General features: G+C 37.1%; 2 protein-coding genes across 4 annotated transcripts in view; one reads left to right on the top strand and one right to left on the bottom strand.

Annotated features, from left to right (window-relative positions):
• LOC127477617 (GTP-binding protein 10-like) overlaps positions 1-24388 on the top strand; it is a 54112-nt gene that overhangs the window by 15839 nt on the left and 13885 nt on the right. For 2 of the 3 annotated variants that reach the window (XM_051802127.1, XM_051802128.1), the window contains exons 15-22: positions 115-233; positions 1286-1367; positions 2532-2724; positions 3259-3396; positions 5712-5788; positions 6841-7035; positions 8044-8130; positions 9879-9983. In XM_051802127.1, coding sequence (XP_051658087.1) covers positions 115-233; positions 1286-1367; positions 2532-2724; positions 3259-3396; positions 5712-5788; positions 6841-7035; positions 8044-8130; positions 9879-9983 — 996 coding nt within the window. The remainder of the gene's footprint in view (positions 1-114; positions 234-1285; positions 1368-2531; positions 2725-3258; positions 3397-5711; positions 5789-6840; positions 7036-8043; positions 8131-9878; positions 9984-24388) is intronic. The other variant, XM_051802129.1, reaches the window with a different exon arrangement.
• Positions 15798-17244, bottom strand: FAM237B (family with sequence similarity 237 member B). Its single transcript, XM_051802135.1, has 2 exons — positions 16848-17244; positions 15798-16137 (listed from the first exon to the last, which is right to left on the bottom strand). Exons 1-2 carry the CDS (start codon positions 17227-17229, stop codon positions 16112-16114), a joined length of 408 nt encoding a protein of 135 aa, XP_051658095.1. The 5' UTR covers positions 17230-17244; the 3' UTR covers positions 15798-16111.

Raw genomic sequence — 24388 nt, 5'->3', positions numbered from 1 at the left:
AATATTACAATGCAAATATTTACATTTCCCAGTTTGCATTGTATTTCCTTACATATTTCCTATTTAGTAAATGTTGTTTAAGAAACATATTGCTTTAATTAAATGTTTCAACAGGAAGTCTTCAGCTATGAAGGAATTGGTATACTTATCCCGCTCCTTAAGATGGATCCAAAGGAGTTATGTAGTGGATTAGGCCACAGTTATCTCCTCTTCAGTGCACTTGACTGCGTGTGGTTAGTAAAGTATTTTAGCAGCAGTAACTCTGAAAAATGTCAAGTCTTGTAATTTTTAGGCCTGCAATACTATATCCTTTCTCTGCACATATATGCCTTTCTTCTATTTATAATGTATAAAAATCCTTCATAAAATTTGACTAATTAAAAATTATGGAAAAGAAATTGAATATTCTGCAGGTAAGGTTTTCTAAATAGGGATTCAGTATGACAACCTAACCCCCCACACAGTGACCTCCTGACATGCAGAGTTACTCAAGACTTTCTAAGAGAGGTATATGGTTAGAGTCTGTAAATAACTTCACAGAAGTAAACAAGGCAAGAATAGACCAATATTAACAGAAAACTGTGTAAACATAAGAAGTGTTTGTAAACTGGCTATATTGGGCTAGAAATATTTTAAAGATTGCTATTAGAGAATACCAATACATAGGAGGATAAAAAAAGTTAATTTATTTTAAGGCAGAGGTTGGTAAATACATTGGAAACCAAATACGTCTGTTGGGAGAAAAGACTGATACAGAAGATCCCTTTCATTTCTCTGTAATGACCATAACTGAGGAAATAACAGAAGGAGGCAATTTAAGGAAGCAATAGCAACAAGAATGCTGGCTTTGTGATGATTTTAAGCCAGGAGAAGCAAACTGTTGCCAAAAAACACAAGTCTTGCTTGTCTCACCCTCTTGATTTTGCAGAGCCCTGCAATAAACCAGATCAGGGCCATGATCTAGCTAAATTTTAACATCTTTTACTGAGTTAGTTTTAGTTCCAATACACGTTCTAGTCCAATTCACATGAACTTGCCAAATTTCTTGGGCTGGTACAAGGAAGGCATGCCACCTGCAGGAGGAGAAAGAGCAGTCAAGCAGGGCATATTTAGTTATACAATGCAAATGAAAAGGCATATGAAACGTGATTTTTCTACTCCCTGAAGATATGAAACATATTGCATACCAAATATATTTGTGCAATTCAGTAAAATAAATGAGATGCTTGTAGAATGTTCTAAAGCATAAAAGTGTCTCTACATGGTGAAATTACTTCTGTTTAAGGTCCTGTGTCATTGGATGTTACATTGCAGAGGATCATTTTCTTGAAAAACAGGGCATTTTTCGTCTTCTGGATTTGTTGGCAGTAGGTATTTTTATTATTGTTTTTATAGAATGAAAGAATAGGAAACAACATGTAAAACTGCATTATTTTTGTCACAGTATCTCCTAAGACTACCATAATACTAATAAAAAAATCGGTGTATTTAATTCCCTGAGACAGACCTGGATATCTGCTCAAAAATGATTGTAGGATCTTCCATGTGTCTGCTTTTATTTTTTTTTAATAAATATTTGACAGAGGGAGTTTTTAATTTAACAAAATTATACTATTTTTCAAAAGAAAACTCTAGCTATGCTCTTACTTTGGATGACATCTCTGTTTAGAAAAGTACCTCAGTTCTCTACTTCGTACTGAAGTTAGTAAGAGCAGGGTTAGTATACACTTCATGGCTTTGAAAGTTTTTATGTTTAAAGTTACTTCATACATGTATTTTGTCTGTGTAGCTTACTTCAGGGGTATTGGACATAGAGCTGGCACAGACATTTCACCTTTTACAAAATAAAAATGCACCTTCTTCCGTTCATTCCCTCCTCATTGTCATTGGTTGTACTGTCAGCCCTTGGTGTCCTTAAGGCTGCAGACCCTTAGACTCACAGAATCATAGAATGGCCTGGGTTGGAAGGAACCTTAAAGATCATCCTGTTCCAACCCGCAGCCATGGGCATGGACACCTTCCATTAGACCAGGTCACTCAAAGCCCCATCCAAGCTGGCCTTGAACACTTCCAGGGATGGGGCATCCACAGCTCCTCTGGGTGACCCTTCCCTCCTCTCAGCTGCTGCTAAAAGATCTGTCCACAAACCAGAAGAGAAGCCGAGTGGTACCGCTCAGCCACTGCCTTCATGGTCTATTTCTGACAGCAGTAAATCTTGGTAGCAGTATATTCGCCAGCATGTGAGCCTGGAGGCACGTACACAAAACCTGCTGTGTAATTCTACACACAGGAATGCACATCTTATATGATCCTACACTCGTTCCCCTCGTGTTCCTTGATTTATGGAGCTTTGCATGGCAGGATTCCAGAAACTTGAAAGATTTACAAGTTTATACAAGTTTTGTGGGAATAGTAGTGATAAAAAGCTTGCAGTTACTTGATTACATGTTACACAATTTCTCTGAAGGGAGACATAGACATCACTGTGTTTTGAACAGTTTAAATTTTTTTTTCCTTTTCCCTTGACCAAGTTAAAGGAAAAGAACCTGTGCAATATAATTCTTGGAATCTTGGTTGAATTTTGTGGCAATCCTAAAACCACTTTGCACATCAATACCTGGCGAGGGGAGAAAGCTCAAACAGCAGCTAGCCTTCTAATACAGTTATGGAGACAGGAGGAGCTGGAGCTGGGAGTCAGACGTGATCAATATGGAAGGGTTGTTGGTAAGTTTTATGATGCATGTGAAACTGTGAGCAGTTCCACTGATTAGATAAAATAATGACAGTATTTGCTTTTGTAGTCTGAACCTGATGAAAGTAAATAACAGCATTTATAGCTTTAGGCTGTAATTCTTACCAACCCCCAAAGATCTTCTATTTCATTTATTTTCTATTTTATTTTATTTATTCATTTTTTTTCATTTCTTTCTGGCCACTATATGGCATTTTCTACATCAGCTAGGAATGAACCAGATACTGGACAAAACCATGACCACCTTTTCTAATGCTGGACAGTTAAACTACTTAATTTCTTCCACAAAAGGCATTGTGTTATGTGTTGTAAAAAGAAGTGAGTACTGTTCTCCCAAATTTTTAATCATGCCAGTTAAAATTTCCTGGCCTGAATTATGTTCAAATTGCTGGCCAAACTATCAAAATGATTCATGGTGTCCACAAAGTAAGTTGGATTTCCTCTAGGTTTGTGAACATACTACTTCTTCATTCTTCTACTCTGGTTTTATGTTTTGAAATTATTAGACATGAAGAGTCCTATTGCTAGCAGCTTCCAGAGACAGCAAAAGGTCATTCCTGTGCCTGCCAGCTGTCCCAGCTTTGCCATCATGGAAATTTCAGAGAACATGCGGGCAAAACTTTATTCATTATTTTGCAAGTTGGGTAAGACTAGTGAATTGCCTTGTCAGTGTCTTATTTGTCATTAAACTGAACTTGTTCCCTGGTGATCAATAAAGTCACTATAAAAAAAAAAAGGTCAAAGAAAACTTTGTGATGCATCACCAATACTGTTATTAATAAATACTTGCTCATTCTGTTCTTAAAAGTCCCTATTCTTGGGGATTTCAATGCTTCTTCAGTACTTTGCTGCCCCTACCATTAGGGAAGTTAGGAAGACTCCTCTAATTATTAGGAAGAGTTTTTGTTAGACTAAACCTGAAATTTGCTTGAAATTCTCTGTAATTTGTTTTCCCACACACAATATCTCTTTCGCATATTTTAGCACTTTTACATTTATTTCCCTAGATTTAGAAAGACAGTACTCATTCATTTTCTCTCATTTTCCAGCATAGCTTCTAATTATTTTTTTTCTGGAGTCTTTCCGGTTGATTCAAATTCTTCCTGATCTGTAGTGTCCCAAAATTGACAATACTCCAGCAGAAGCCTCATAGCCAAATAGAGCTATGTTGCTCTACTCATCTCGTAAATAAACATTCAGAGACAGTAATGTAACAATTGCTGTATTCGTAGTAGCATGATATTGTTTGCTTATTTGACTTAGATTCTTGTTCAGTCATCTACCATCCCGGATTTGTATAGATAGCTATTCCTACGTTTAGAATTTTTTATTTGTCCTTACTGAATTAAATTCAGTATGTTTAGATAATTTTTCAGACTGGCAAGATTAATTTGCATTTTAATATTTTCCTTCAAAGTGCTGTGGTCCCTCCTAATTCTTCATTGTTTGCACACTGAATATGAATACTCATTACATCCTTGTCTTAAAACCTAGATTGAAGTCAGTCAAGATAAGTGATAAATTCTTCCACATGCATAGGATTTTTTTATCTGTCTATGGACAAAAGTTAGGTCTTAGTTTTTACTAACTCGTGGTGGATATTATTTTTTTTCACTGTTACCATTTAGCCACTTAAGCTTTATTTGTTATTGGTTTCAGGTTTGGGTTTTTTTTTCAGGAACTGAACCGAATCAGTATTCTCTAGCTTGTCTTTTTTCCCTTTAAAAATAAGCCTCATTTTTGTTTTTTTCACATCCATCCTCCACAGGTTCAAAGGTGATCAGTAATTGTTCTGAGATTGCTTCAACCAGTTCCCTGGGTAACCTAGAGAATTAACTGGTTTGAAAACATCCTTAGTTTCTCTAATAATCTGTAGCTAGTGTCTCCTCTGTTGTAACCCAGGTTCTTACTAATTTTTATTAGCATTGATTATGTTAAATGTTGGATCACAGCTGAATTCTTTACTAAAACAAAACAGCATGAGATTTTTTTCGAACTTTCTCCTGTATTCACACATGCCTTTTATGTTAGTTATATATATTGTAATGTCTCCTGTGAAGTACTGAAATGACATGAAAGCAGATAATATAATATGACAATATTTTTGTAGTCTTTTTTCGGCATCTTTCCCTTACTGTTGGGCTCCACAACAGCCTGTAACATGGTGATCCAGAAAAGCAGTTTTAAATGGTCATTATTTATGGCATTTCTTAGCTTCAAAAGATGATATAATATACTCTATACAAATGCTACATTCCCAGTTAGCACACGGATGGTATGATGAAGTCTAGAAAGAGATTTGATAGACTATATATCGATTTTTTTAAGTACAATTAACATTCACTATTCAAAAATATTCAGATAATCAAAAATATTCAATATTAAAAAAAATTATACATAGTCTCAGCAACTGTCCTTCTCTGACTTATTCTTTTGCACATAGTGGAAACGTATTTTTTAAAGATGGAGTCATGATGCTTGAGGCATTGTGCTGAAGGCACAAATCTACAGTATGAAGGACGCCCTCTTTACACAGCTTTGAAACAAAACACTAATATAATTTTCCTATTGGCTGCTTCACAGTTAAAACAAACTCTATTTGTGCTGAGCTGCTGCTTTAGAAACCGTGATCTGTAGATTCAAATGTTTGTCTGCTTTAACAGAAGATTCAACCCTTACCACAAAAGTGTAGCAAATGCAGTACCATCCTGGCCTTCCAAGTGATTGGAAGGTCAATAGAGCCACTCCTAAGTAAAGATTTTAGTATAGAGAACTTATTATGGAGAAAACGAGGGTTTTATCAGCTAAAGGCTGCTCAAGATCAAGAATGACTGATTGGTGTATGTGTGATGAAGATTTTGCATGTGATTATATGATAAATAATGTCTTCTCTTATAATGTTATATTTTAAGATAAATTCATAATACTGTTAATATAGCAATTATTAATATTCTTTTAGGTTTTGAAAATTTACCTGGCTTATCTGCTGAGGATTTTGTTACACTTGCTATCATTCGACGTTATATTGACTTTAAAGTGAGTATTGTTCAAGAAAATATTACTACTGTATCTGCATTTCCAAAAATAACAAGTATATCTCAGGATATGACAAACAAGTAATCCTTCAGAAGCCGTCCCCTATGTCACAAGTCACCTATAGTTTCACAGAGTATAAACCAGTATTTTCCATCAAAAGAAACAAGCCCACCTCCAGCATTGCAACAATCCCCAGACTCGTCCCTTGTACTGCTACAAATCTTTGTGACCACACAGAAAATAAGACTAGAAACTAATGCTAGTTAAAAACACCTCAGAAAAAAGTAGTTTTAGCTGTTTGCCAGCTCAAGAGCAGGAATGCACTAGGAGTAAGAAACTGGGGCAGGACTGGTAAGTAGGAGAGTAGGATTCCCTTTTTGGGCAGTAAGGTCAGTTATGGGGGACACTATTAAAAATTATATTAAATGCACATTATGATAAAGGTTCTTCTGTGCTTTGCCATCTTTATCCCCACATGCAGTAACCATGCATCCATCCTGTCTAAAGTTAAGAAAGATATGCCTATAGGAAACTAGAACAGGATAACAAGCGTTGTAAGAGTCGTCCTGCTCAAAAGATCCTTTAGTTTATGCCAATTTTCTGCTTAAGGAACAAAGAGAGGTTAAAGTGTTCAGGAACTAGCAAGACTCGATCTTTCGTTGATAATTCCAACTTCTGTTCATGCCTCATGTCGCAGTTTGCTCTGGTAATGTCTGCAATTTAAGATTTTAAGGAGCAGGCAGTAGGACACAACACTTCGCTCTTGTAGTTCGATATCTTAAGAGTTATCCATATTTCTTCTGAATTTCTGTACTTATCAACATTCTAGTTACTCCTCTGTGAAATCAAGCTTGGGCTTGGGAAGGCTTAGGGAGCAAATTCATTCGTGAATGAATTTGGCATAGCATTAGTTAAGGCTAACCTTGCATAAAAATTCTGGCAAGTCAAACAACAGTAAGGAGAGACATGGTTGCTCTATTACATTTTGAATGATTGAGTAATTTTGAAAAATGAGATCAATATCAAATAGTGTGGTGTTGTTTCAAACACAGGTTGGAGAAGTTTGGAGTGAAATATGTGCAGAACTAAAAGAAGAATTCAGGCCTATTATGTCAGATGAGGATGCCTTGGAAAGAATTTCAAAGGTATCAGAAGATATTGGAAAAGCAGTTAATACTGTACAGACTCAATTGATTGAAAGTCAACTCCACCAAGAAATCCAAGAAGAGAACCAAATATATAGAAAAGTAAGACAAGAAGTATTTAAATATGTAAATAAGTAAAGCCTGTGTAAGCTTTTTTGTCAATTTATATGCAGATTTTCTTATTATAAAATGTTGAGACTTTTATATGTCTACCTTGCTTGAAAATGGTGTAATCTGTCTCAGCAGCAAAATTTTACCTTTAAATTACACTAGGTTAACATCAGTCCTCCCAAATACTACAATTTTCCCAGTATTTAGAGAGTAACATGAAAAAATGATGCAGTGTCATCAGTGATGCATCAGCAATGGTGTGAGGAGAAATTATCATTATGCTGCTATAGAGTTGCAGCTGTGTTCATCTGTAGCAGATAACAATTAAAAGTACCAATTACAACTACATCTGCTTCTTAAAACAAAATGTAAGCCTCTGTTATGAGTTCCCTTGGCTGAATATTCACAGAGCTTCATTACTTCAGAAAGTAGGGCTTTGGGCTTCCCAGCATGCTGAGGATGAGCAGGTATAGATATTTTCCAGCTTTAGTTATAAGGCAAGTGTTTGGCATTTTTTCTCATCTATTGTCTCACCTTCTCCTGCTTTCTGAAAGTAAGATCAGCTGGTCCAGTTATCTAAAATCTCATGCTAGTGTTTTTGAGGGATTGTCATGCATTGTGATAACTGCACTTTTGTTACCTGAACTGATTCTACCTCTCTTGTTCAGCATTTGAGAGTAAAAATATACAGAAAGTATTCCTTAATGAGCTGGACCTCTTGCAACATATGTGTCCAACATATGTGTTGCAAGGGAGGAAAATGAGCTTGCACAGAGCAAGTAAGCTTCTTTTTGTTTTTAAAGGCAGTGCATAAATGAAGTTTTTAAACAACAAGTACTTTACTACGACATTATTATCCAATTTCAGGTGAGAGGGATGATCTAAGGTAGCTAAAGGGGCATAGGTGAACACACCTTTCAAACAGCACGAGCAGAGAATTCAGAAAAGCTCATGAGAATAGGACTGTATTGCACCTTGTAAATCTCATTTATATTACAGATCCGAGCTACACGTAAGCAGAGGGAAATGATAAATAAATCTTGGGAAAATTTCTTGACTCGGACATCAAACTATGAGGCACTGAAGGTAAGAAATCTGATGGAGCAAAAAATTTACGTTGATGGTGTAGTTATAATTGCAAAGTTCCAGAGACGTTTCTTAATGAATTATGAGGTTATTCAATTAGAATATAGTAAATTTTATATTCACACAGACATAGAAGAAGTAACTGTAAGATGTACTCGCTTTGATCCTCCTGCTCTTCTGATTAAAATCACAGATTGAGGATCAACCTTGTCACTTGCAATTGAGGGGTGTGTGTATTTATGTATATTTGTCCTGAAACTGTTGAAACTAAAAGTCTGTTCATTCTTACTTCTCTTAATTTTTTCTTAATTTTTTCTAATGCTATTTTTAGTACAGTAAACATCTTTCAGGATGGGAAATATTTTATGAAGGAGTTTCTTCTAGCAATACTTGTGCTTTCCCTAAAAACCATAAAAAATACTGGAGTCCTTGTTTGGGAATTAGATTAAGTTGTAGAATGAATGAAATCAGACTTAAACAAAGCTTTGGCAGCTAAATTTAATTTTTCCTCATTTCCCTAAGATGTAAAGGAAAACAATTTTCTCCCTGTGCAAGCACCTCCCTGGCCTGTGGTAAAGATCTATGTTAGAATTAGAAATGAAAAGGGGCCCAAAAAGGATTTGGAGAACTACAGACTCATTAGTTTTAACTGAGTCCCTGGGAAGCTATCTTAGGCACATGAGGGATAAGTAGTTTGTCTGTTATGGGTTTACCAAGGACAAGTCATGCCTTGCCAATGTGATTGCCTGAAAAAATTATTTGTTCTAGAGAAAGAGGAAGGTAGATGTCTATTCTCTTGACTTTAGCAAGGTTTTTGTCTTGTGGTAGCCTTCTTGTAGCCAAAATGGGGAGATACGGACTGAACTACGTACGGGTGGACTACAAGTTGGATGAAAAACTGGCTGGACTGATGGGCTCAAAGGACAGTGGTCAGTGATTAAAGTTTAACTAGCAGTCAGTTTTGAGTGGTATTCCTCAGAGTTTATTATAGGGTTGATAATATAGGGTTGATTTAACATTTTCATTGATTACTTGCATATTGGATCACTATCCATCCTCATCACATCCCCATTCCAGGTGTGGATGCCCCATCCCTGGAGGTGTTGAAGGGCAAGTTGGATGGAGCTCTGAGCAACCTGGTCTAATGAAAGGTGTCCCTGTCCACAGCAGAGGGGTTGGAACTAGATGATCTTTAAGGTCCCCTTCCAACCCAAACCATTCTGTGATTCTGACACTGAGCTGGAGGAAGCAATCCATATGCTGGGAGGTGGGGTTGCTGTTCAAAAGGATCTTGACAAGCTGGAGGGATGGGCTCATGAGGTTCAGAAAAATAAAACATTCAACGTGGATGTATTGAGGTTGTGTTGTGATGCCTCAGAACAGCTGAAGACTGAAAGGCGATGTAGGTGTGTGCTGAGCATGGGGTGACAAGCTGATCATGAGGCAACAGTGCGCTCTTGTGGCGGTGAAGGCTCACAGCAGCTAATGCACATCCATGTGTTAGAATACAGCCCGCAGGTCACAGCCAGCGAGGATTCCCTTCCCGCCCTTGCAATGCCACGTCCATTTATTCTGTTTTCAGGTCTTCAGTACAAGAAAGAGTTACGAGCCAGAGGGATGGTATTACAATTAAAGGAAATAGGATTATCACCTCATTTATTTTGTCATTTTGTTAGTATATTTTTGAACAAGTGCAAATGACGCAATTAATTCAGATTAAAACAATTTTGCCTTTTTTTTATCTTCAGAAAGCAAAAAAGCTTCAGGAAAAAGCAATAGACGCTTCCAGACCTAAAGTAAAGACTCAAACTGGAGCAGTCCATTCTACTGATATTGAAGGCCTGCATACAACAGTAAGTAATCTTCAATGACACTGTTTTATTTTCATTAATATGAAAGTGGTTTGGGGTTTATTCTGGCTATATATGTGCTGCTGCTTATGCTTTCTTTAAGAATGTTTATGTTGACAAGCTCCAAGTATATAAGACAGACTCTGTATCTCCTGAAAACCACCGTTTCCCGTTCTGACATATCCTCAGGCAAGTAGTTGGTCAGAATGAGATTCAGATCTGCAGATTACTCTGAAAAAGTGTGGGCAAGATGGTCCCTATGCTACTTGTCATGTAGCTCTTCTGAGGCAGCCACTCATGAAAACCTTGCTGAGGTCAAGATCTCCTTCATTTATTGTTGGAAAAATGTGTGGTCTCTAATACATCCAAACCCCAACAAAGAGGGGTTCTTTGTCAGTTGTGTGTTCCTGACTGTCTGCAGATAAGCCAGTCATTGTATCTGCAGAAAACTTGGGTTTTTTCTCATTTCTGTCAGTTAATTCAAGTGTGAGAAAATAAAAGCCATTGTTAAGATCTCATTCAGGCCTAAGAGCATGTTTAGATGTTGGGTTTTGACAAGATGTGGTAAGACATGAGAGAATCCCCATTCTAGTCAATAACTGGTTCTGAGCTAGCTGGATTGTTTCTGTGTAAGCATCACAGCTAAAGAGGATTTTAGGGGGAGGGATAGTTTCATGGCTGCTTATAAGTTACTCTTACACATAAGGAGAAACAAGCTGAGGTGCTGTTTTCAAACTTGTACAAGACGAGAGATTCTATTATCATGGGCTCTCCACCATGAATGAATAATGACAACTAAGGTGGCTGAAACTTGAAAAAGTAAAGAGGCAGTTCACATTTGATATGATGAAGAAGAGATAAGCTTAGTGAGAAGCAAGGGGATTGTCTCAAGAGTGCCGGACTAGGATTTTTATCAAATTATCTTTGTCCTAAACTTCAGAAAGATATGGAGGGAAGCATCTGTGAATGCAAGATGAAGTGGGCTGGAAAAGTTTACTTACTTGCATATACATCACTGATACTGTTAAACAGCAATATTTTGCAGAAAGTATCTGAAAAATTTAGATATAAACATGGGTGATCTGACAATTGTTAGTAGAGAGAAATATATTGTTAGATTTTATTTTAGAGGCTTGAACCTCAAGCCAAGATTGTTCATTTCTTTGAGGAAGAGGATTTAACAAGAAAATATCTTCATGATTCTATAATCTTCATGATTCTATATTTCAATAACTGTAGATAAAAACAGGAAAAAAATTAGTCCATTTTGCAAAATAAGTGTATTGAGAAAATTAATACATCAGCAGCGTCATATAAAATTCCTTGGGTGCATTGCTTAGAAGAATTACAGATTACAGATATGGCTAGAAAGTTTTTTTATGCAACAATTTTCTTCCCTCCTCTCTGGCAAACACCCTTAGCAGCACAAGATGAAGATTAAGCTAAGATGGTTGTTGCAAACCAGTTAAGGTCAAGTAATCAAATGTGATCCACATGCACTCAAAGAGTTGCATTTTTTGTTTCAGTAGGTCACAGTTAGAAGACAGAGCTGTCACTCAGGAATTTTTGTTCAAAGACCTAAACCTATTCAGTATAAAGAGTAGTAATGAGACTGTAAAGGGTATGCCTCTTTCAGTCTTGGAGTCTTCCTGGAGCAGTACTTATAGGCAATTGCAAAGAGGGTCTGTTCCTTTTTTTTTCCTTTGAAGTACTAATGTGTAGCGAAATTCTGAGGACAAAATCTGTGGCTGATATTCTATACAAATCCAAATAGCATTACACAGCAAACTTCTATTGTAATAAAAGCTTGATTTTCTTTTTTTCAGTTCATAAGATCCAAATGAAGGCAGAAAAGCAGAGCACATAAAATCACCTGCTGAAAAACATTCTCCTTTTTTTTTTTTTTATTGATGGGAACAAATTGTGAATTTAGTGTAAAGGATATTTTCAGTGGGCCTCAGAAACCTCGGAGGCATCTCCACCAGTTGAATAATATTTTCAAAAGACAGTTCATGATTTAACTTTCATCTTTTTTAAATGCTAACATGAAAGTCAAGCAGTGTATTTATTTTGTATTTCAGATCGGGCCTGGTCGCTTAGTAACTGTTGAAAGTACACCTCGTCAATTCATTCAAGGGCCACTGGCTGTTACAGACCTTGCTCATGGAAAGCCCTCTGTAAAGGGGGGCTCAAAAAAAGATCAAAAGAGATAAAACATTGGACTCTGTCAAGAAAAAATCAGTACCTGTAGAATAGACAATGTTCCAAACAGTGCTTTGAGTATTAATATATAGTTACCTATATGTAGATACAGGATAAAATCTATTTGTAATGCTTTGATAAATTGCTTAGAACATCTTGAGAGTAAAATTGTATTTTCCCTTAATTAATAAGAATATGGGGATGTTTTTTTAATAAAGTACCCTGTACAGTATGGTGGACAGGTATGTTTAGTCTAATAACTTTGTGAGCTAGTATCCACCATCAGTAGGTCTGCTATTTATATTTCCATCTCTTGCCGACACATTCCACACATTGCAGTTTAAGTATCTCATTGAGCAGGGTGACAAACCTTCACATAAACACATTCAGTTCTTCATTTTCCTGGATACCATACCCACGTCGTTCTTGTCCAAGTCCATTTTGTTTCTTGAATTGCCACCTTTAGCATCAGGACTTCTGACACCTACTTCTCTCAGTCTTCATCTAAACTCTCACTTAAAAGCTTGTTTATGCCAACAGTTTCTCTGAGCCTGTTGGAGAGACATGCTGAAATGTCCTGCTCCTTAAGGGTTGTCCACAGCTCTTTAAATTGTCTTATTAATCTAATTATTTGTTGGGCTATTACTCATTATCTCCAACAAAAACTCATCCTCTTCCACCCTAGCACCTCTAGAATACCAACACAAGCTGGTAAGCAGCAGACTTTTATGTAGATAGCTCAGTTTCTAAGATATTTTCTTCTCTCTTAATTTGGGCAATGCCAGAATTTGCTATATTTTTGTTTCAAAATAGTCTACTTAAATTTTATAAAAATAAGAACTCTAAGAAAATAATGAAGTAAAGTAAAACAGCTATATGAAAAATGGTACTTGAAGTTTAGAAAAGTCTCTAAACTGGCCCTCTGCTGACTGATACTTTTAAACTATAATCTACTTTCATTATGACATTTTTTCCCAAAATTATCCTGATGAAGTTTAGGTATGTTTTATAAAACAACTCTGGACGTGTATTTCTTACCTGCCTGCAAGAAATGTTAGCTAAGGTATATAGATATTCTCTTACTGAAGTCCTCTGTGTCAAGTAAAGTCTTGCTCAGTTATTTATGTTTATATTTCTCTGACAACTCTGCAGCAGCTTTGCTCCTTTATTACTGCTTGAGAGATTGTATTCTCCATTGTCTTTTCACGATTAAAACCAAACAATAAATATTTTGCTAGGAGACCAAAGACTGTGATATTTAGAAGGTTTTTTACATGCTTGCACATATGTGAATATGTGGGTGACTCATTACTACTGGCAGCAAGGCAAAGGCCTATTTAAAAATAAAAACAAAACTTAGAGGAATTCTGTAAGTCCTTCCAATTTTTGAGCAAAGACTACAGCAGTAGAGTGTAGCCAAGGTATGGATAAAGAACTTTTAACTGGAAATCAGTTTTGCTTATGCAAAAACTAAATCAGGCACAAAGTGAGCCCCACAGAATATCTCCCCCACCTGCATTGTGCTTCTGCTACAGACACCCTGACTGCAAGCAAATGCTCTTGTTAGTTGAGCATTAATGTAAATTAATAACGACTGGAGAAGAAAGGGGATAGAATTTCCCCAAATGCTTACGTTTATACTTAATTAATTAATACTAACACAAGGCTTGCTGCAGCACAGACAACATTTGATTTTCCCAGCCAGCCATGGACCATGGTCTGGCTGTCAAGGGAGCAGGGGACACATGACATCCAAGAAACTGGGCTTGCTGTCCCTGCTGGGACAGCCTAGGGATGGAAAAGAGCAGGAGTACTGGTAGAAGAAAAGGTCTTCCCATTCCTTCCATGTTAATCCCTCAGGCAGACATCCCTGGGGTATCCAGCTGTGACTTTCCATGGCTCTGTCATAGACATGTCCATCATAGTATGTCCACCTGGAATTTGTTTGCTGCTGCTGCTTATGGTGCTGTGTTCCTGTGGTTCACAATCACCTGCCCCTTTGGCAGATGCCACAGGGTGACCATAGCACTTGATTGTTCAAGCATTCTGCAGCCAATTATGGTAGATGCTAAGCACCTTTATCTCCTACAGAAAGCTAATTCAAAGAAAGACTGAAGAAAGATGAAGCCTTTAAAATTGCATAGGATACTTTGCTCTTACATTCAATTAAAAGACCATTCATACAGGAAACATCACCTTTAAAATGTTATTATAGTTTGACAATTCTGTAGGTAATGAATAAAATTATTTGTGAACAAGGGGAATTTATTTATTTGATTCATGACAGTTAAAACATTTGTTGCCAGTGCAATATAGTATGCCTCTTTATAAACTGGATATTGCTGGAACAGATTCCTGAAACTGCTGGATTTGGGTACGTCATGACTCCCTCTGTTTGCTCAAAAGAAAAGGTGTATTTAAAATATTATTTATATCAGGAACTTAGAGTGATACTCATTAAATCAAGAAGTGTTTCATAATTACATATAAATACATATACAAACATAAAAATTTGCATAGGAGGCAGTGGGAGAGGGGAATAAAATAATTTGGTTTTATTTCTCTGGGCGTAGGAGTGGAGATGGTCCAATCTTGGTCTAAAAGGCAGTTTCCCTAAAATATGCTTTATACTGTGAGCTGAGCTCTGCCCACATGAATGCTTTAGAAACCTCAGTTCGCAACTACCTAGAGGCTCCTGGAACTGTTAAAGTCTCATGGGTAAAGAGAAATCTCTCACTACTTTTTTACCCTCTCCAAAATACTGTAGGAGACAAATTTTAGAAGATGTGGTTCAATATTGTGTTTACCTAAATAAACATTTACAAATCTATGAGGCTTGCTGGATATTTTACAAACTATATATGAGCTAGGCATTATGTGGGATGGATTTCTTGTTACTTATGAAGGTTTATATGCCATTACTGCATAAGTACTCTTTCCTACAATAATAAAAAACAGCTGGAATCTCATAACAGTCTAGAATACAACAAGGGCTGAACAAGCTGCATTGCCCAAGGAGTAAAGTGGAGAACAGTCAGCATTTCTTAGGCTTTTTGTGCTCAGAAGAACTGGATTATCTAGGTGGTTAATCTCCATGAATTATTTTATCCATGCTCAATGGTTTACACTGGGAGCAGTAGTCAAGTCAGTCTCTCAGTCTTTCAAACCACTTGGTTCAGGGTCTCTTCCCACCTGTTGCCTGCTGTGACGGGGATGGATTGCATCACCTTATTTGCAGGCTTGCATAAAGCACTGTTCTTAATGTAATGTAGTGGTGGCTTTTCAAATAACATATTAATAGACAAGAAAATTACTAGTATTCAAACCTTGCTACTTAGAAAAATATTTTAATTAATCCATAGCTTAGAATAAGCAGTGATAAAATACAAAGTTTAGACTGCACAAGACATTACAATGAGCATAATCCTTCTTGTTAGCTTGATGTCACATTTCTGGTTTTTCAATTCTTAGAAGTAAGTAGTATCTGCCAGACACTGTATAAAATATGTTTGTTGACATTTTCTGCATTGCTTAATGTATAAAAATATACTGGGTTTCCATCAAAATTAACTTTTTAAAAAGAGAATTATTGGAAAAGACAAGACTACAAAAATATGACACATGCAGACTTACAATCTTACCTGAGAGAACAAAGGTAAAACAAAGTTCAAAACACAAAATCATTCAGACCATGCAGTGTGCAAAAGGCAAGATTGGTCGATTGCAAGACAGGAAAGCAAAAGTGACAATGTGGGGGCTTATATACTTATCAGTTTAGCAGTGATTAAGAACTTTATACAAGGAAAAGAAAAAAAAAATTTAACCATGCCAAAGGATTTGTCTAAGCATCTACAATATATGCTGTGTTTTTGTGCTCCTTCATTTTGATGTTGCCTTGCTGAGGTATCTTAATTTTCTCCCCTTTCGGCCTAAAATCGGTTGGTGAAAGCAGACCCTGCAAGATTATGAAAGAAAGGTAGTTATTGTCTAAGCAATATGTTAGGAAAGCCAGGATTAAATGATCTCCATCTTCAGTCTGAAAACCTAAATCATCTGACTGGATACATCAGAAAAAAAAGTCCATTACTGAGGGGGAAGGAAGATAACAGATCTAGGACTGGTTAGTAAGATGTAAAGCCAGTACATGATCTCAGTACTCATCCTAGGCAATGATGACCAGAATCTGTCACTGTTTAGTGATTCTCGGTGACCATTAAATCACATTATGTGTTAGTAGTTTTAACGGGAAGAATATGGTTCAAACGGTCAGGGATTTAGTCTTCCCTTTTCACAGAGGGATAATTCCCCAAAGCTGAGACTGAAGTCTGAATACCAGGAATAGTATTGTAACTATTGTATTAATGTATTATCATTGATATGCACACAGTGATAAACAGAGAATTCAGCATCCATTTCCATACACTCCCATGTGCATACCCAACATATTTTACACTTTGTTAAATATAGAAATGTAGTGCCCTGACGACTAGTGACTAATGTATTGTGAAAGCAGCTACTTTTGAAAGATGCAAACACTTTTGACAAGTAGAGATAGAAAACTGGAAATTATTATATTGAGTTGTCTAAACAATCAAGGGCAAGGTTAAAGCAGTGGTTCATTTTAATGTCAGTACATAACAGACTAACACCATATCCTATAATTACCTTCTAAAGTTCTGTGTGAGTATGTGGAAGAATATTTGGGAGATGTTAATTGCCTTCTGCCCATTCCATGGGATCTTGAGAGCACACAGTCTACATACATATCCCAGAAGTTCTGGGCTAAATCATTGAAGAGTTCATTGTGCTTGGGCTTAGGGGATTCCTTTAGGAACATCATGAAGTCCCAGAGAGCGATGACTGTATCTACTACCTTGAGTTTCTTCATCTCCACCAACCCATGGGATGATACCTCCCAGCACTGATGGTCAATCTCACCCAGGCTTGGCGGAGTTTCTTTTTGATAGTCTAGATTGGCATAAACCAAATTCACTATCAATATACAGCCCAGCTGAAGATACCACCTTCGTTTCCATACAAATTCCATACTTCAACAAGATACCTGAAAATGAAACATATACAATCACAGTCATTCTGCCATTATGTAGTTCAAGGGTACCCCAAGAGGCTATTCATGCATATATACAGAAAAATACTTTTTTTTTTTAAACCACATAATAAATACCAGTCAATGAACCCTGACACAGAAGCTAGGTTGGAAGTTGTTAATGCTGTTTAGAACATGAGACCCCGAAGCAAAAAGTTTGAAGTGACCAGACCCTATGCCAGAAGGGCTCCTTGAGACCAAGACTTCTTCCCTTAAACTCCTGCACTTGGATCATGAGTAAAATCAGGTCAATAGCAGATGTTTAAAGAATACTAGTGGTAAGCTATCAAACAAGTAACAGAGCTATAAATAGCCAGTCTTTCATGAAAAAGCTCAGCTCAGAAAGATGGTAATGAAGGTATGGTAAACCAGACCATACACTCTACTGGGTGAGCATTAGCACGTTCTGAACTCATTCAGTAGGTGTTGAAAGACTGGAAAAAGGCAAATTCCTTTCTGGCTTATGTTAGAAAATTACATAAACTTTTGGCACAATTATTTCTACCATATATTCAAAACACAGAAACTATCTGGAGAAATGGAGATGGAAAGAGTAATAATACAGGAGGCATAATGAGAACTTCAAATGCTGCAGAATATGTATTCATTATTACACATGGATTCCCTCTGGGAAAAATGCAGTTTTCCTATGATGTGTATTCCATATCCTTGAGGCAAGTATAGACAGAACATCACTAAAACACCTGATAATTTATTATTTTTAATCAGTCCTTCCTGTCAGGATAAAGTACAGTGGAATAGCACTGTAAAACAAACAAACAAAAGCAAAAACAAACTCAAATGAGCATAAGAAGTTTGAAAAGACAGTCAAGACTCTCAGATAGTGCCCCTTATATTGGTGTCTTAAATCAATTCTCTGTATGGCTGGTGCCATACTCACTCCCACAGTTTCCAATTCAGAATGTAAAAAACAATTATAAAATTATGTGAGGTTTTATGCAGATAAAAGGCAACATTTTCGGCAACTGTGCAAATTTTAGTGGGAACTTGGCCAGAACTGCAAGTGTGTTCTCCCATTCTGAATATCTTTGGCACTGTCAATACGAAAAGTTAGTCTATGATGTCTTCAGAGTGTTAACATACTGATATCCTTTCTGCAGCTCCTAGTGATGCAATTAAAGAGAGGCCAATCCATAGATAATACAACATTTATGTGAAATGTCTTTAAGAATACAGAGTTGAGGTGACACCATGGAGTTCAGGTCATACCAAACCAGGTCAGGAAACAGGACAGCTTGAAATGGGCCCTTTTGCTGTAGCCTTCAGGTCCTGGGATGATTTTTAGTTTGAATGTGTAATCACACTGCTGCAGCCATCTGAGGTCCCTAAAGTCATGTATTCCTTTACCTCAGCTTCAGAACCCAAGGAGCTGAGACAAACTGATACCCCCCAGCTTAGCTCCTTTTTAAAACATCCTTGGCCAGCTGCATTCCAGCAGGCAGCAGGATTAACTGCCTCAGCATCCCAAGAGTTTATCAATATGCATTAAAGCTTCTCTTCCTTGCGCTTTACAAAACTCATTCCAGCAAATAAGTAGGGATGGAAATGCTTCTCTTCTCACTTCCACTATTCACTAGGCACCAGCATTCAGAGAAAGGATAAACTGTCAATTTAGCTACAATGTAGGAAAAAGGCAACCAGGAAACCACCAACATTTTTAGTTGTTTTGATTTCATTTCATGTTTTAATCCAGCTAAAAACTAAAATGCTAATGGTCCACTTGAATACCTCAAACAGGAGCAGAGACCGCAACAAACCTCTTTTAACTAGTAACTCCTACTATTCAGTACAAGACAGATGAATTTCACAGAGGTAATAACTGAGGAGACACAGCAGAAGTTGTACTTACAGTGTTTCTGTGAGCAGATGGAAAATAGTAGCCTTGAAGCAAGAAGTCAGCCACTTGAAGAAAAAGAAAGAAATTCATGAGAGAGCTGCAAGTGCCCGGCAGCTGTTGGATGCTCCAAGGATGCTGGAATTACACTGCACAGGGACGACTCTGGCACTGGCAAAGCAGCAGCAGCAACAGCTGAACTCAGGTCGGTGGAAGGGTGGAGGGAGCTGTGGCTGTGGCAGCCCCACCTCTTTCTGCAGCAGTCACCAGTGTGAGCCCAGGCTGGGCTGGGGCCTCACCTGGAGAGACTGCCTTCGTGGGGGTGGGTGTCAGGGAAGAGGAGAGGCAGAGGGCTGTCAGAGGGAGGAAAACACAGTGGACAGCAAATCTTTCTCCGAATCAGTAACATGAACACTCTCATTTAATGAACTCCTATTTCAAAAACCTAGGTTTCCATCCATGTTCTTGTTTGCCCACCAGAACATGTAGGGACAATGTTTGAAGTAATGGAAAAGGATAAATATGTAGTAAAATTGGGTCTGTAAAGGTTCATAATATGCTTTGGTGGACTTGAACATGATAGGAACAGTCTGTTATTTCAAGTGGAAATATAATGATTACTGTCTAAAAGCCAGTATACACAGTACTTAAACACAAATACAAATCTGCTCTAAAATGACAGTGTTCAGATTAATTAGGTATCTTCTGGAAGCCTTTGCAGCCAAGCAATGCCAACATCATTTCAAAATCTTGCTTCAAAAAGTAAGCTATGTTTGAACCTACACAGTCATATAGACAACAATATCTGCAAGACTGGAATACAGTTAGCTTATCTCTGAACTCTTTGTATCATTGAAAGGAGCTAAAGTGCTATTAGATATAATTACTCCTTGAAATTCTAAGGCAGCTTCCATAACCAAAGAGGTTAAAGTATTCGGAAGGCTGTAGAAAGAACCTACCTTTAAGAAAGCTCCTTCATATCACTAATAAAAAATAACATTCAATAAGTTTTCAAGTTAAGAAAACCTTTTCCCTTTTAGTTTGCTTTATGCACTATTGAATTTATTAGTGTGATCAATCTCACAGTGAAACAGCCAAATTTCAAAGGCATTTGAAGACATGTAAAGAAGTGGACAGTTGCTTGGTTATGGCATCAATTCCTTCTTCTCATTTCATTCCTGCTTAAAACATCCACATGTAGTAGCACAGGATAGTGGTGCAAACACAGTGATTTCATTTTAATCCAACAGCCACTGATGGCAGCCTTCAATAACATTTCTTCATCCTACAGATTTATTTTTATCATTCTCCTCTTGCTTTTCCTAATCTAGTTAATAAATGCACCATTTTTAATCTTAAAACAAGATATTCCTAGAACACAACTACAGAAATTAAAATGCTAAGGAACAGATTTTTCTTAGAAAAATCCTTTTGAATAAAAAGATCTCTTTTTAAAATGCCACCTCATCAACAATGTTCTCTATTTATGTTAAAATTCTTCGGTAATATCATAAAAATGTCAAAATGATTCTGAAGGCTGACTTTCATATTTCGTTTTCCTTTCTGGTGTTATGCATCTTGTCAGTCAAGCACTGAGGGATCATCATCTGTGGGAGGATGCCACCTGGAACAAGGATTTAAGTTGACAGAGATCAAAATTATTGGCAAATAATAATCAGGTGGAAGGTTATGTGAAGTTTGTAGGATGGAAGCACCACAAAGACAGACACTGATCATGTTTATTAAGTAAGTATTGTTATTACAATTTCTATTTCAGAACAAGTAAGGTCAAGGAAAGTCAGTCTGTGACCACCTTTGTAAAATCTAACGTACCTGAAAGCTACATAAAAGCTTGGGCTGAAGGGAAAAGCCCTTAAAACCAGGGACCCTGTCCAAGGACTTGGGAAAGCAGACTTTGTTGAGCTAGTGACTAAATATAAAGGGGATTTAGAGAAAAATTGTGTTGTGTTCTTCGTTCTGCAGGAGTTCAGGAAGAATTCCAAAGATGCAGCATATGCCACATGTAAACCTACAGCCTCCAGCACAGCTGTTTAACACTTAAGTTTTATGAGATGGCTCATATGGCTCATGGCTCATAGTAAAAGTGACTATTTCTTTGATTTTTAATTTTTTAGAATAGACAAACTTGGGCAAGATAAAATGTTTCCCTCAAAATTCTGCCAACATCAATAGTATTTCTATAGTATATATTTTAAACTGTTGTACTTCAGCTTATTCCTTACTGCAGATGAAGTGCCTCCATCTAGTGGACTTTGTTGTACTGAAGAGTGTATCTTTGGCATTGGTTAGATCTCTTTATCTTTTTTAATAAAACTGTAAAATTAATACATCAATATTTTAGAACATTTGGACCTTGGGTATGTTGGTGTAGTTATTTCTTTTAATTATAAAGACTTTCATGCCAGCTTCCCAGCATTGCAATGAACCATTGTGTGGATGTTCAGAAAGACAAGGACATGAATACCTGACTTGCATTTTTTAATTATTTCAACTCTACTTTAAATAAAGCTGTGTTGCTAAAATATTTCAGCTTAATTTCTACATATTTCCATTGAAGTTAGTTCTTTCCTAGACTGAGAAGAACAGCACATAAAGCACAAATTGCAAAAAACTGCTGGTGGAAATTTTAAAATTGTTGGGGAAAGAGATTTTATGGCTTCCTCTTGTTAGAGTTGATGACAGCACTCTACCTAGTGATTTATATCATGAGAGGAAAGAAACATAGTGGTAAAACTGTGATTTGATGTAGTTGTACCCTTGTGATTTTCAAGCAACCATATACAAGTATGTGAAGTACACAGTAAGAACAGAAAGAGCAGGAACTAAAGCATTATTTAGCATGGAACTCAGAATACACATTGACTATGTATAAATCCTTTTGGGGACCTTTAAAATGCTATCAGCCTTTTGTATGACTGAATTACAGATATCTCTGTGACACAGGCACACTCATACGTAAAAAAGATTGATTCATTGAAGATAAAGAGTTGAGTTACCCTCTGCATCACTGATTAGCAGCTTCTGAAGCAAAGAAATAACAGAGTGATGTTCTGCCACAGGTTTGACAGTGAAGTGCTCACAATCCTGCTACTGAAGATCAAGTATGACACACACACTAGTGATAAAATCACTGCTGCCCTGGCATAAGAGAGAGAGGACCAGATGCATTTCTGAAGCAAACTATTTAGACAATGAAACATCTAAATATCCTCAACCTTCAGAGTTTTGTATTATTCCATTTCAGTAATTTATGTGTGATGAGGCACTTAATGGTATAAAAGGTTCCAGAAAATGCACAATGGCACGTTTCAAATTAAATATTATTTAATTCCCTGCTAGTATGAGCTTGCTGGTATGAGCTTGCTTTGTGTTGAAACAAATCTAGTGTTATATCAATAAATTTAACATCTTCAACTCATAGTATACAGCTTTTCTTTATTTCTCTTTTTTGAGGTTGAGTTGTGGATTGATTACATAAGTTGAATTAACATTGGTGAGTAGCTCTACTGGCATCTCTGGGCCAGTTAACCTGTTAATCTTGTGCTGTGTATTAGGGAAGTTCAGCACACTGATTTTAAGGCTCTGCTAAGTGGACCAGCTACAGATCCTGCTCTCAATAGTTGTAATGATTCCACAGGACTAAATTCAGAGAGTATGTACCACAAAAGCAGAACAAAGCACGAAAACAAGGGGTAATATCATATATACTTATATTGGCATCCAAGAAGAACTCTGGGCCTATGACTTGATCCTTAAAGAACTTTGCTGATAAACTTCTTGCCATCTGCAACTTCCCTGCACTTTCTTCATCTGACTTAGGAACTCTTTTGCTTATCTCCTTTTTTTCTGTTCTTTTCTATAGAATGCTGACATCATATGCTTTACCGAAGTCACAGTAGCACAATCTAACTTTTGCATATGTAAAAACTTCTGAACCTTGCCTACTATTCAGCTTGACTGACGGCTCCTTCTGTATTATGAATCATAAATCTGGACAAAATGTTCTGTTGTTTGTACTATGGACTGGCATGGTAACACAGAACAGAAAGGTCCTCCTGAATGACAGGGCCTAGTTCCCTGCCAGTACAGAAAGCTCTGTTGTACAATCACCTCGTACATTCATGAAGGGCCATATTAAAAACAGGTATATTTTTGCCCCCACTAATTCCATGAAAAAGCTGTTTCATAATTCGATTGCAGTAATGAGTAGAAACAGTGTTCTAATTTCCTGATATATTTATTACTGAATAGTACACACCTGTTTGTTCTTGTGGTTTTGCCCTGAAAATTAAATGGTTTTCATCCTTCATGTTTACCTTCCTGATATATTTATAGACAGCACTTGTGTCTCCTCTCTGATTTTGTTTTATTGAAGTAAACAAGCTGAGCCATCCTAAAATCTGTTCTTATGAAAGACTCTTAAGCTCTCTGGTGATGTACCTAACTTTCTTCTATCTCTCTGTCACTTCAACCTTAGCTCAGCTATAGAACAATTGATTGGACATTTTCACAGTACCCCAAATGAGATTTCACCAGGGCCTTAAACAATGACATTAATACCTCCCTACTTTAAATGAAATACATCTCCTGATATACATCTCCTCCCTTGTCATGGTTTAATTCCAGCCAACAACTAAGCACCACACAGCCGCTCCCTCACTCCCCCACCAGCAGGATGGAGGAGAGAATCAGAAGGGTAAAAGTCAGAAAACTTTTGGGTTGAGATAAAGACAGTTTAATAGAGAAAGCAAAAGCCATGTACACAAGCAAAGCAAACCAAGGAATTCATTCATCACTTCCCATGGGTAGGTGGGTGTTCAGCCATCTCCAGGAATGCAGGGCTCAGTCACTCATAACAGTTACTTGTGAAGACAAACACAGTCACTCCAAATGTTCCCACCCCTTTCTTCTTCCCCCAGCTTTTATTACTGATAATGATGCCACATAGTATGGGATATCCCTTTGATCAGTTGGGGTCAGCTGTCCTGGCTGTGTCCCCTCCAAACTCCTTGTGCACCCCCAACCCACTCTGGTAGGGTGGGGTGAGGAGCAGAAGAAAAGGCCTTAGCTATGTGTAAGCACTGCTCAGCAATTGCTAAAACATCTCTGAATTATTAACACTGTTTTCAGCATGAATCCAAAACACAGTCCCATCTTAGCCACTGTGAAGAAAATTAACTCTATTGCAGCCAAACCAGCGCATTTCTGTAATTAGGGTGATTC

Source organism: Manacus candei, unplaced genomic scaffold, assembly GCF_025592945.1.
Source record: "Manacus candei isolate 608988 ecotype Guabito, Panama unplaced genomic scaffold, ASM2559294v1 h1tg000056l, whole genome shotgun sequence".
In the NCBI taxonomy this organism is placed as follows: domain Eukaryota; kingdom Metazoa; phylum Chordata; class Aves; order Passeriformes; family Pipridae; genus Manacus; species Manacus candei.
Note: the sequence above shows the minus strand (reverse complement) of the source record. Positions and strands in the feature narration are given on the sequence as shown.